Here is a 13,159-nt window from a genome sequence, read left to right on the forward strand (position 1 = left end):
CTGCTTTAGATGATTAGGATTTATGTGGTGTCTCCCTTTTACCTCTGAATAAATCAGAAGTTTGATGACCACTCCTATGCATGGTAAATATGAAGCTCCAGCCAGCAGTTGGTTAGCTTAGCTTAGCATAATGATGGGAAAAAGGGGGAAACAGCTAGTATGGCTCTTTCCAAAGGTAGTGATCTTCTCCTCAGCATCTCAACAAGAAAGCAATTAAGCAGATTTCCATTTGTGATTGAGCATCCATCTCTGTGGAAGGAGTCTAAAGTGTGAGGAACAAGTTTATTTACATCTGTTTCAATGGACTCTAACACGTGTTTTGTTTCACTGTGTTGGAATGGTTTTTACTACAGGTTGACTGTGTTAGGCCCAATACAGGATTCACAGTTTGATGCTTGTGCTCATGCTATTTTTTTAATGATAAACACAGATAATCGTGACAGTTTCTTCCTTTTTTTTTCTCCTTCTCTCCTCCCCCAGTCGGAAGGTGCGTGGTGAAGGGAAGAAGTGCCGTAAGGTGTACGGGATGGAGAACCGTGACATGTGGTGCACCGCCTGCCGCTGGAAAAAGGCCTGCCAGAGATTCACCGACTGAGCATTTCCCCGCCAACACCACGGCGCACCACGCCAACGGGACCTGCTGCCTTTCACCAGAGAAGTGGGGGAGGGGCATCATTTTGCATGCATCTGGTTTTCTTCAGCTCAAAATCGCAACTGTCCGTCAAGATCCGACTCCGCCCCTGTTGTCGCCCCCTGAGCTCCACTGAACCATTCCAGGTGTGGACGGAACCAAAGGATAGCGGAGTCACCTTTTACATCGCCGTCCAGGATTCCCAGCACTGCCCCGCCATTCCTATCATTCCCAGTTTCGGGAAACCCCAGTGCAGCTAAATAATGTAAAGAAAAAATGAGATCTAAAGTTTTCTCCTGTTTTTTATGTTGGGTTCAGTGTTGCATCTTTCTATGTTTTGTAAAGCTCTGGTTTTTAAATGGAAAGTCTAGTCAAAGAAGGGGTCCAGAAAAAAGGCCAAAAGCTTTTTTTTGTGTTTTGTGAAAGATTTTTATCCAAAAGAAGAATGGGCCCCTTTGCTGAAGTTTTTGAAGAACACTATGAAAAAGCATGGAGGTGAAGCTCGCAGTTTTTGTTCTTCCTTCAACTTGTTCATCCCTCATTTTATTTCTGGACTATTTAAGGTGATGTTTTATCACCGACATCACAGCCTGTCCCGGTTCCTCACCTGCTCTTCGCTCCTGACAGCCCCGAGGGAATGTACGGCAGAGCCAGGAAAGACAGGCTGATGCATAGAAAGAAAGGGGGAAATAGAGACACACAAGGTGAATGATCAATGCAAAAAAGATACAATTTACAGTCAGGGAAAGCAGATGGACCACGCCAGTGATTTACCACAGAAAAACTGCAACAGCATTCACACACAAACACACACAGGTACTCCCACACAATCAGAGCAGAAGACAGCAACTGTTTTCTATGTGACTTTTTTATCCAGTTGATTCTTTTTCTTTGTTTTATCAGGGATGTGATTCTAAAGAAAGCAAAAACCAGCAGCTAAAACTTGGGGTTATACTGTATACAGCACTATCTCAATAGCTTCTCTCTTTCATTACACATGACAACTTTGCAACCAAAAACTCCTTTATCTTGTTCTTTGTTTTTGGTTTTTGTTAAGGTGCCATGTTTACTGTTGTTGATGTAGTTTTCTTTCCTCTTTTTTTTGTTTTTTTTAGCAAAACCAAGACTGTTTGCTCACCACCTGCGATAGAAAGTGTGTTAAAAGACCCTCTTGACAATACTGGAAGCATGAAGTCAGCAGCGTACAAGGCCATAAAAAGATAAAAAACTTTCACCGTACAGAGAGACAGATTGCCCTCCTCCTCGACCAACTTTTACACCTTCCCAAAGGGAACAAAATCTTTGTGTTTACATACGCCGCAGAGGCGCATCTTGATGATCTGTCAGCTAAAGGGGGAGGGCTGAAAACCAAAAGTTTATGTGTGTATGTGTGAAACGGAGCACTTGGTACATTTGTGGTTACTTCTAGAGAGTTGAAAATTTCACTATGTTTCACTAGCCCTCTTCGTTTCCAGCTTAAGCGGTTATGAAAGGAAGTAACAGCAACAAAAAGTGAATATTTGACCACTCCGACGTGGCTACTCTCCTTTTTGAACCATTGTTTGCTTCGAGAAGGGTGGAATAACTTATAAGCACTTGATTAGGTCACTCCTTTGTTGTTTAACGTGCACCGCACACTTCATTCACTGGGCAACACACAAGCAGAGCTCTGGCTTGAGCTTTCATGAGAGTCCTTATGATCGGCATTTAACCTTGTTAATGTAAGAGCTAAAGAGTGGGACTGGTAAAAATAATGCGGTTATCTGATTTGTCATACGAATGTGTTCATTTGAATTCCAGCCTCCTTGTTGGCTCAAAGCCAGGAAACAAAATCACAAAGCCAAATAGTTTCATGATAAATGGACCAACATTTTAGGCTCCTGGGGCTGCGCTCTACGTTCCCACAATGACCTGAAAGCGATAGAAATGTCCTATGTTCAAGTTAAGACAAATGTCTCTACCAGCAGGCACATTGTGATTCTGTTTCTGCGTTTGCTATCTGCATTATATGAAATTTACTTAGATGAACGCTGTAAATCTTTACTGGCATTTCTGTCACACACAGAGGATGGTTTTACACCAGAATTATTCAAAACCAACACCAGCTGATAAACTCACATCGTCGTCGCCCCTTTCACACACAGTACTTCTGCACCTGAAAGTTGTAGCTCTGTTATGTCTGTTATGATGCTCAGATCTTTTTGTTTTCTTTTTTTTTTTTTCGTCTGTTCATGTATATATGTAGTTCTTGTATTTCCCCTAAACTCCATGTTAATGAGCATCGGTCATTTCATCTGCCACCCTATGAACAAGACAGGTTCGAGAATAACGTGCGAGGAAATAATGTACCGTTCAACCTGTCGGGCTACTATTGCTTTGAGTATAGAGATAGCCTTAAAGTCATTCTTTGAAAAAATCATTGTGCTTCTTCTGTGTCATTACATTGATGTTATATTTAGATTATCTCAAAACTGATTTGCCATTGTATTATGTGAACATATTATTGTCTAAGGAAAGACAAATCTATATATACGTAAAGATGAAAACAAAAACATGTTGGAATTTAATTCAAAGTGAAAAAAGACTGATTTGGCTGTTTTATTATTTTTTTCATACACACACACACACACATATATATATATATATATGAATATATACTGTTTATGAATTTTGTTTTCATGTTCTGCTGAAGGATTTTTTTTGTGACTGTAGGAGGGAGCCAGGGAATAATCACTGCAAGCCAAGCTTGTGCTCTTTTCAGTGAGTGTGACCCACGCGCTCCTGCCTGGAGCTCCTTCACGCCACGCTCCCAGCTGCAGCCGCTGCTAAGTGGTCGAACACCGCAGTTGATTAAAACCTTTATCTTATTTCCAATTCTCTTCTCCCAGTGTCACGCAGGTCCACTTGCAATTAGTTTGACTGACATCTTGGGTGTTTGCGCAGATGTGCGCGGTCATACACTTCTGTGTGTGAAGGAGCCCCGGGCAAAGTATGCGGGCTGCCACTGAAGCACGGTGCTCTGCCCCCCCTTCCAAGCGTTACTCTCGCTCCTCCCAAGGAGTTACACACCGTATTAAATGGCCCGTGGCGCTTCCCTGTCAGAGTGTGTGCAGGTCGAGCCCAATGCGAGGCTCCTGACAAACACACTTTGGGGTTGTTTTTGTTGTTCCAGGCCTTAGTGGCTGGATGTGGCAGATTTTTTTTTTCTTTTTGTCTTTTAACTCCATGCGCCTCCCACTGCCCTTTCTCCATCATTGTGGTGCGTCATGTTCGTCTTCGGACCGTCTCCTCCATTGGTACGTGGGAGAATCTGGCAGCCAATCAGATTCAGTCAGGGCTCTGTCCAGGAACAAGTCCCTAAAGAAGTTCAGACCATTCAGAGGTTCTGGCAACACTGGATATTGGCAGCATCTCCAGGCAGCTAATTTTAACAGAAGCTCTCTCTTGATGCTGATTCTAGGTCAGCTCTGTGCCGATCAAATGGCTACCAATTAGATTTGGCCAAAATAAGCTAATCTCACACCCTTCTTTAGGGTACATCCAAATGACCTCAAAAGGATATTTGCTGCCATGTTTCTCAAACCTGTCCATCTCCATGCAGATCAGTGACGAACTCTGGGATTTGTTTGTGGACTGTGTCCTGGCCCACTGTGTTGGACTGAAAACATCATCACTGCCAGTGGCACAAAGACGGCCTTAGCTGTCAAAGACACTCGGCCTGCGTCGTGTCTTTGCATACTGTTCATACTGGTGCTGTGGCGTCAGTGGAGGGAGAAGTGGAGGTGCTATATTCCCATGCAGTGCTGTTCCTCCCATGTGTCCTCTGATCATATTAACTTCATTTGTACACTATGTTATGCTGTAGAACATGAAAATAAAAACACCCTGCCTCAAGTCTACCAAGTGTCTAGACACAAGTTAGTGAGTGTGTCGCCCCCTGGACCCTCTGTTCTCTCTCCTGCTTCCTCATCGGTTTTGATAATTTACTCTGGTGACTAGTGCTAATTACTGTCTCCCCATTTGTTGGGTTCAGCCCTGTGGAAGAAGTTCATAGGATGTGGAATAAGAGCATTTTGTGTTAGAGTACTACAAAAAGTACAAATTCTTACGTGTGAGCATGGAAGTACTTAAGGTATACCCTGAGCAGAATGATTGGGCACAAACAATTTTAGCTCCCAAGGGATCCGTAAATGGGCCCCCGAGCTGAGACGGTTTTCGTTGGTAACACCCAAACAGTTTTGAGTTTTCTGTGTCGTACATTAAATATAACAAACCAGCTATCTGCTAAGAATTCCTGCGATAATGGAAAATTGTCATTTTTATGTGATATCATAGAAAACTTGAAATCCGTACCCAACAGATGAACGTGTTGAAGAGATGTTTGGGATATTGGATGATTTACTTCCTTTTGGGCAAAACTGGCAGACAGAGGGATCAAGACTCACATTTTTGCTCCCAAACTGACACCCTAATGATGCCAAATATGCCATATGGTATCATCCTCCTGATGTGAGTATGTAACTTATTCATATTAGAGCAGAAGCGAGCTCTCAGCACCACAACCTGGGTGGAGCGAGCATCTGAACACAAGCTCAGAAATGGGCTGCCATTATAAACATGTGTTTGCACAGCAGAATCAAAACTGTGGTATCAAAGACCCACAATAGGCGGTCTTGTTGCTCTACTGAGAGTGATATGAATACTCATGAGGACCTTTTTTTTCCTTTCCCTTCAAATGGAGCGGCAGCCGCTGTTCTGGCTTTTGTTCTCTGGTGTGTTTACCCCCTCCGCCACCGCCTATTAAGGGGCTGAGCGTTCAGCTGTGATTTATAAGCTGAATAAAACAAGATAGCATTATTCTGCTTATGGGCGGTATAAAAATCAACTCTTGTGAGTTATGAGGGACTCTCAATGTATATGTCCTCACACACACACACACACACACACACACGCTATGTCCATGCACAGTTGTCCAGCCCAGCTACTGAGCTGTGATGGCTTTAACAGCAGGTCATGTGTTGACAGTTTAATAATCATTCCTGTTTTACGTACCTGATCCTTTCTGAGATCAATATTTCATACGTGACAAGGCTTGTTTGTGACAAGAAGCTGATAGTTAAAATACCTTATATCATCCAAATATAAGTCAATATATGCTACAATATATACAGATTAAGCTGCAGTACAGTATATCCAAGCTACAGTATGTGTTTATCATTATCATCATGTGATACCCCTGACTTTAATATTCTAAAATTTCCTACTTCCTGTCTTATTTTCATTTACACCGTCAGCTCCAGACGTTGAGGCCAAACTGATGGGTTTGCTTTTGCTCAGGAGGCCCCCTCAGCTCTGTGGCTGCAGATTAGCCGGCCACCCGCTTCTAGCAGGCGATAAAACTTGTGAGCAGATACCCACAGGGTTGTTATCCCCGCTGTCCCGCAGCCGCTTCACACTGACCTTCCTGTGTTCGGCAGAAATAGCATGCAACAGTAGTCTGACAGCAGGTGGCACTCTGTGGAGGCCAAAGGCATATGGAGATGTAATCAGACTTTAAATCGCACTTCAAAACATAGGAATCAAGTATTTGTGCAAGTCAAGTATTTGAGGACACCCTAAATGGTCATAGTATCGTTTTTCCAATATTGATTGAGAAGTGGTGTGTCTTCGAAGTGTCCACATCCCACTAACTGTAGGATCAGTTTCCATGGCGACCATGCTGACGGGCAGGTTCACGCGTCTCTGCTTCTATCCGCTGCCAGAGCTGGGGCGGGGCAGTGCTGTTGTCACTACAATACGAGGAGGGACCCTCCATCCTCCATTCATTCATTCAGGAATGTGGAGGAGGAGGAGGAGGAGGAGGAGGAGGAGGAGGAGGGTTGGGACGTGGATGAAATGGCTTCTGCAAACACTCTGGGGCAGTTTTGATGTTTTTTTGATGATTAAAATGAAGAGAAGTCCTCAGTATGTGTTTCCAGGAGCTGCTTCACCCCCATTATGGTCCCCTTTGGAGGAATACAGGAGTTCTGAATGTGCCTTGTTGAGCGTAGAGTTTCTAGAGTGGACCTCACCAGTCGCCACGTCATGTCTAGAAACTCTGTGTGGAGGTGTGTTGCTGTGATGTGCAGGGCCACAGCAACAATGATGGAATGTCTCTGGTGCTGGCTAGTCTGAGTTCTGCTTTCTATACCTATAAGTCAAAGATTTGTGATACAAAGAAAAGTCCTGTGAGTGGCGTTCAGGGGCCCTTTTGGCCCCTTCCTGGTTCTAGAAAGATGTTGCAAGGTCTAAGAGTGACTTTTCTACTCTTTGTTGTAACTTGTAAACAATTTTTTTGATTTGAACTTATGATGATACTGTGTTTCAGTGTGTTTCTTGTCTTTTATTTTTCCTTGTCTTTGTTTTCCCAAACATGACTCCTCTCTCCCTTTTGTACAAGGGCTTGTAGATAAATGTATGTCGATGTGAAGAATCGCTGTTGTGGTGCAATCTAGAAATGTTTGGGAAATCAAGGAAGCCTCATTCAGCAAGCAGCGTGTGAAACAGTCGGTGAGATGATCCATTTTTAGCGCACCCAAAGAGGCATCACTAGCTTTGTGTGAAGGTGGGTGAATGATTAAAGGCGAATAGGGAGAAAATAACACTCTCATCAGCCTGAATTCTATTATTGGATCTGATCATTCAGAATATTAATAAACTAAACATTAAAGGGTATTTCTACCACAGCTCCTTCAGTTTTAACTTGAATATGCAACACAGAGAGTGCTGACCCGTCCTCTCTTTAATCTGGATCATCTCGTTGGCTGTTTTACCTGATTACAATCATGTAGACCTCAAGAACTCAATGACTGTCGCACTGGATTTTTACACTCTTTTTTCAAACAGTATACTGTACATACTATATGCTCCGGTTTAACTGTATTTTTAATACTGCATGTGCATGCAAATAAGGAAATTATGAGATACATGACTTTATATAAATGTGCTCTATTTGTTCTTTGGCGTCCATGACAGGGGTTGAGAGCAGCCGGAGTTGCCTCAGTATACTTTTATTTTCAAAGCATAACTTCACATTATATTGTGGGTTTAAAAACCTGAGATTGGTCATGAAAAATAAATCCCTGTCTCGTATTTTCAAATCCATACCAGAGTGGAAAGTATCTATGATTCCCCGCTGGCACGGACCAATTTGTCACAGTCTGAGTGAAGCTCTCCCCATCCTTGTTGTGCGTGTGTTAAGTTAGCTGGTTCTGGGAGAGTCTAGCTTGTGGGAGACGGATCACTAGAGGAGCACTGTGAGCTAAAGCCTGTATCGCACAGTGAGCGATGCAGCGATGGGAAACGTGCCAGCTGTAGTTCTAAAGAAGTACGAGGCCTCGGTTGCTCTTCCTCCACCTGCATCCACAACCCTCGCTCGCTGGATTTAAAACGCACGGGGGCTTTAAGAGTATGATATTTTCCATCTGTGTGTAACCAGATGAGGCCAAAATCATGTGGTGCTCGTCAAACGTTAAGACACGTGTGAGCATGCATTGCTTGAACCACATGTACTTTGTTGTGGCCTGTCAAGACATAACCGCAAAGCCACTAAATACAGTGATTACCTTAAAAACGTAATCATTTTACATCACTCCAGTGTTTTAAAAGTTCTGTATACAAAGACTTCAGCGATCAGTGGCTGCTCTCCACCCTGACGCACAGTTACGTTGCATTTTATATCCTTTTAAAGCCTCTAAATGTAAATGTTTGATATCTGTTTCCAGACTGTAAACTAAATCGCAGATGCAGCACATTGTCCCCCTCCACATCTGTCCGTGGACAGTGCATTAGGTGACACAGCGGGTTGTAAAATGTTAACACTACCTTTTCTGGCAGAAACAGGTGAAGCCATGCTCAGGATGTCATTTCATCAACAGGGGGGGGATTATAAGGAACAGTACAATATTTGGGCTTATTAGTTTTGTTGCTGAGAGTTAGATGTTAAAATTCATACAACTTTCATGTCTGTACAATATAGATGAAGTTACAGCCAACTACAACTTGGCATAAAGACTAGAAACAGAGGGGGAAAGCTAGCTTGGCTAGCAAAGTAGCAATAGAACCCACCTACCATCATCTTTAAAACAATTTCTTTGATAATTAAAATAATTAATTCTGATTAAGTATCATAACTTGCTTGTTTAATCTCTACAAAAACCAAACAAAAGTGTCAACTAGCAGCGACTCCAGGAAGTTACTGGTTCGAGATATAGTCCAGTACTAAAGTGTCTATTTGACACTTTGTTAACAAATTAAATAATCAATATTCCACATGTTAATTAGTGAGCTTTAAAGGTACTAGTAGGTGAATTGTGTCACATTTTACAGAGCAAGGCAAGATATTTTCCTGTTTCCAGTCTTTATGCTAAGCTAAGCTAACTGGGTGCTAACTCCAGCTGTATTTACTGCTCAGACTTGACAGCGGTATCGATCGCAAAGAAGAGTGTTTCCCAAAATGTCAAATAATTCCTATACTGTATTGCCTATGTATGTAGCGTTCAGGTGACCTGTCAGTGCAGGACAAGAATTGAAAGTTTTGAAATTTGTTGTTGGCAGGTGGCAGCTAAATCTAACACTGCAAAAGCCCTTGATTTGTCGTATCCAATTAGTGTCTTTTACCTCAAATTTGTAATTGTGAAACAACAACCCTGTGGTTTTCCCCAAAGTTGAGGAATTATTCACAACACCAGAGTGTTCTGGTATCTCAAACACTGTCTGTAAAAGGCAAGCTTGTCTCCCAGAGCCTCATCTTACCACTCTGCTTGTTTTATAGTGTGGGAGCCACTTTAGAACTACAGGATGAGCTCTAGTATGACTCCCGCAGGTGTTCTTCATGAATGAGACAACTTTTATCATGCTGCAATGAAAAGTTAGCAGATTCTGTGTTTGCAAGAAGCGGCAAAGCCCTTTTCAAATCCACCTTTCAAGCAACTGCAACATTTACTCCATCAGTCTGCATCATTTATGAAGCAGGATTTATTCAGAAAGCATTTGAATATGCAACTAAATATCTCAGCTCCAAACATTTGTTGCCTGTGTTTTATTTTTTTCATAAAATACCTTTTAGGCAGGACTTCTTTCCCTGTGCTCATGTATAAGCTGATATTACACAACCCAGACCCCTTCACACACACAGACAGACAGACACAGGCACATTATGAGTGAAAGAGGTGTGAAAGCCAACTGTGTTAGATCATGTCATCGGGGCAATATGTGCCCACGCTGCTCAACATATGTCCCCGTGGCTTCAGGTCTCATCCTGTGATGATGTGAAGAGCTCGCTGGTGGAAGCTGCTTGCGTCTCACCAGGCCGCTGGTCCAAACGCACAGCTTCGCCAAGGAGCTGTTAGCATCAAGTGTGTGTGTGTGTGTGTGTGTGTGTGCATGTAGCATGAGATGATGGAGTGTTTGTTTCAGATGACCGCCCGAGGTATGTCCCATCTGCTCAATGTAGCATTCACACCTCCTCATGTTTGTCTGTGCGCTTGTGTGAGGAAAGTATGAGCTTACTGTGCTTACTGTGAGCATGTGTGTGTGTGTGTGTGTGTGTGTGTGTGCACCTCTAGTCCCTGATCAAGCCATTCCTGCGGCCATAAACGCATGTTTCAATGTGCAAGCTGTCATACCTCATGCATTATCAACTAGTACATTGACATGGCATAATAAACCTCCCCCTGCTGTGTTTCACACCAACCAAAGCCTGTGAGCTTCATTATCATAAACACTTGCACCCGCAGAGCATCACCCTCCATCAGATGACCAAAATGAAGGTCACATTAAATCCGGTTTAAGGCTCACTGACATTTTGCATGATGCAGTGATTGTCGTGATGCTTATTCAGGCTGCAGACATGCTGCGCACTTGTCCGTCTGCTCCCCTGAGCAGCAGGTCGAAGTGCAGAGGAATCAATGCATCCGTGAGTCAAGCTCTCACAAGATGTTAGTGGAGCACAGGGAGCTGTTTATGTGTACATGTGTGTCCGAGTTATTGAATAATTGATGAGGGCGATAAGAAACAGCACATGTAAACAGGCTCCATCTGTGACCTTAGTTGATAAGGATCGTTGCTGTCCATGAGATCGGAAGCGTCCCTTCACTGCGGGGCCACAGGGGGTTCAGAGGAGGAAGAAAGAGGCAAATATATGGATCCGTTTTTAACGATAGCAATACAGCTTTTTACACCTGAATACTAAAGACAAAGGGAGATTTCTGTAGTTGTAACAGGATGATCCGGAGCCAAAAAGAGAGAATAAACAGATTCTGTCTGCTTGCATCAGGACAGAAATGTCTCAAACTTCTCCAAAAGCCAGAGGTCACCAAGGTCACAGTGTCACCAGAAGAAGAAGAAATGGGGACTGCTTGTAGAAAAAATGCAATATTGCATGATTCTCATTTCTCAGTCACAAATGACTCCCTCTGCAAAGAGTTTGAACTTTAAATGAATTGTTAATTAATTAAAGTTAATTTTGGGAAATTAGCTCATTCTTGTCGAGAGTTAGATGAGAAAATCGGTGCCGCTCTGTAGTTTGGGTGTTGAATATGAAGCTACAGCAAACAGCCAGTTAGCTTAACTTAACGTTAGTTTCCAGTCTTTGTGCTAAGCTAAGCTAACGCTCTGCTGGTTGTAATCTTGTATTCAACCTTCAGGCCTGAAACGGGTGTTGATCCTCTCATCTAACTCTTGGTAAGAAAGCGAATACATTCCCTTAAACTGCATTTTTCAAAGTGTGTGTAGGTGCTCTCACTGTTTGAGGTGATGAGTCATTTGGGACATTTAGTTTGAAGGTTTCTTCCTTTCTAATCTCGTGCACATACCAAGCCGTGTGTGACCTGAATGTTCTCTTTCTGAAACGAGGCCCATTTCATCATATTACACACAGTTGTCAGTGTCACACATTCAGTCTATACACGAGATTCTTTATTGTTGACACAGCACACAAAGCACTTGCAATACGTATCTGTTCTGTCACTAATAGTATACTCTGTTGCACCAATGATGTTTTCTTATTCTTTTCAACAATATAATCAAATGACTTCTATGAATATATGATGATTTTTCTCAAAGAAGAAGAATCGATACACACTGACTGTTAACTCCTGTACCTGTTTTTTTTTCTTTCTTTCTTATGTCTGTGTGTAAAAACTGCCATCGTTCTCGTTGCAAATGGTGTTTACTGACAAATTGCGTTCTGGTGCTGTTGTTGTTTGACTCCGTGTGCAGTTTAAACCTTCTCCAGAGTGATCCGTGTGACTGGAAAACTCTGGAGGCATCTGGTTATAACTGAATAAAGATTTTTTGGCAGCTGTTTGTTAGCCGCTGTCACTGCGTCTTCTCTTCAAAGAACACTTTCACATTTTATGCTACAATATAAACTCAAAAGTAAAAAGGTTTTTTTTTTGAGTTTGACAAACTCCAGCTGAACATTTACTCCACTACTGCATATTAGTACTGCTTTTGAGTTACTTTGAGTATTTGAATGTTCTTTTCTTACTTAATTAGATTACTAGTTAATATAGTCAGATGTTACACACAAAACAGGAAGTCAGTTCATAAAATATGATGCATTCTTATGAGTTATTATACTTTTTTAATAGTTAATTGTAGCTTTAATGCATCATTAATAATAAATCAGTTAGATTTACATAGACATTATCAACATAGAGGTCAATCAGATGCACACTGAGGTCTTTTCTTTCGATAATAAGTATTATACACGTTTCCCACTTCTGGTCCCTGAATAACCTGAATGTTTTAGGTGTTTCCCTGCTTCAACACACCTGATTCAAATGAATGCGTCATCACTGGGCTTCTGCAGAGCCTGATGACGATCTGATCATTTGAATCAGGGGTGTTGGAGCAGGGAGACGTTTACAACATGCCGAGCGGGGACCAGGACTGAGAAACATTATCTTAAGGTAAAGGATCTGAAGTGTTTCTCAGTGTACTCGGTAACGCTTTTCAAAATGGTGACAGTCTGTTCTTTGTCAGTGCACTTAACCAGAGATTCACTCATGAGAGGAAAAAAGCCTTCAAACAAACCCAAGTGGAACATCATCATCTCAGCCCAATAAGGTTTCAATTCATCCTTCAATAAAAGTAGTTGTGCACAAATCTGGTTGAAAAGTAGTAATTTTACTGATGGAACTGTGTTTCCACTCTTTTTCAACATGTTGGATTAACTTTAGATTTCCAAACCCCCCCATTGGACTTCACGTAACTGACTCGTTCCTGCCAAACTTAAACCACATTATTACAGTGAAATCTAAATTTGTACTTCTGCTTTAGCCACCACTTTGAACAGGATGTTGCCGTTTCACTATTTCCCTCCAGGCTTCTTTTATGGCGTTAAAATCCCCTGAAAACTTCATCTTAAATGTTTCTCTATTAACTTGACTGTGACTGAATATGCAACAATGAAAGTTAAAGTTTGTTTAACAAATACACAAGCAAACCCTACCATTTAAATCCTGATCTGTGCCCAGAAACACC

The 13,159-nt window shown here is 42.1% G+C and overlaps 1 protein-coding gene across 2 annotated transcripts in view; it reads left to right on the plus strand.

The window, feature by feature from the left end:
- The window catches only part of znf704 (zinc finger protein 704), a 49,086-nt gene extending 44,556 nt beyond the window's left edge, over positions 1-4,530 (plus strand). For both annotated transcript variants that reach the window (XM_070847030.1, XM_070847031.1), the window contains exon 9: positions 481-4,530. In XM_070847030.1, coding sequence (XP_070703131.1) covers positions 481-595 — 115 coding nt within the window. In that variant the 3' untranslated portion in view covers positions 596-4,530. The remainder of the gene's footprint in view (positions 1-480) is intronic.
- The last annotated feature ends 8,629 nt before the right edge of the window (positions 4,531-13,159 follow it).

The sequence above is a fragment of the Pempheris klunzingeri genome, chromosome 16 (genome assembly GCF_042242105.1).
Source record: "Pempheris klunzingeri isolate RE-2024b chromosome 16, fPemKlu1.hap1, whole genome shotgun sequence".
NCBI classification, from domain to species: domain Eukaryota; kingdom Metazoa; phylum Chordata; class Actinopteri; order Acropomatiformes; family Pempheridae; genus Pempheris; species Pempheris klunzingeri.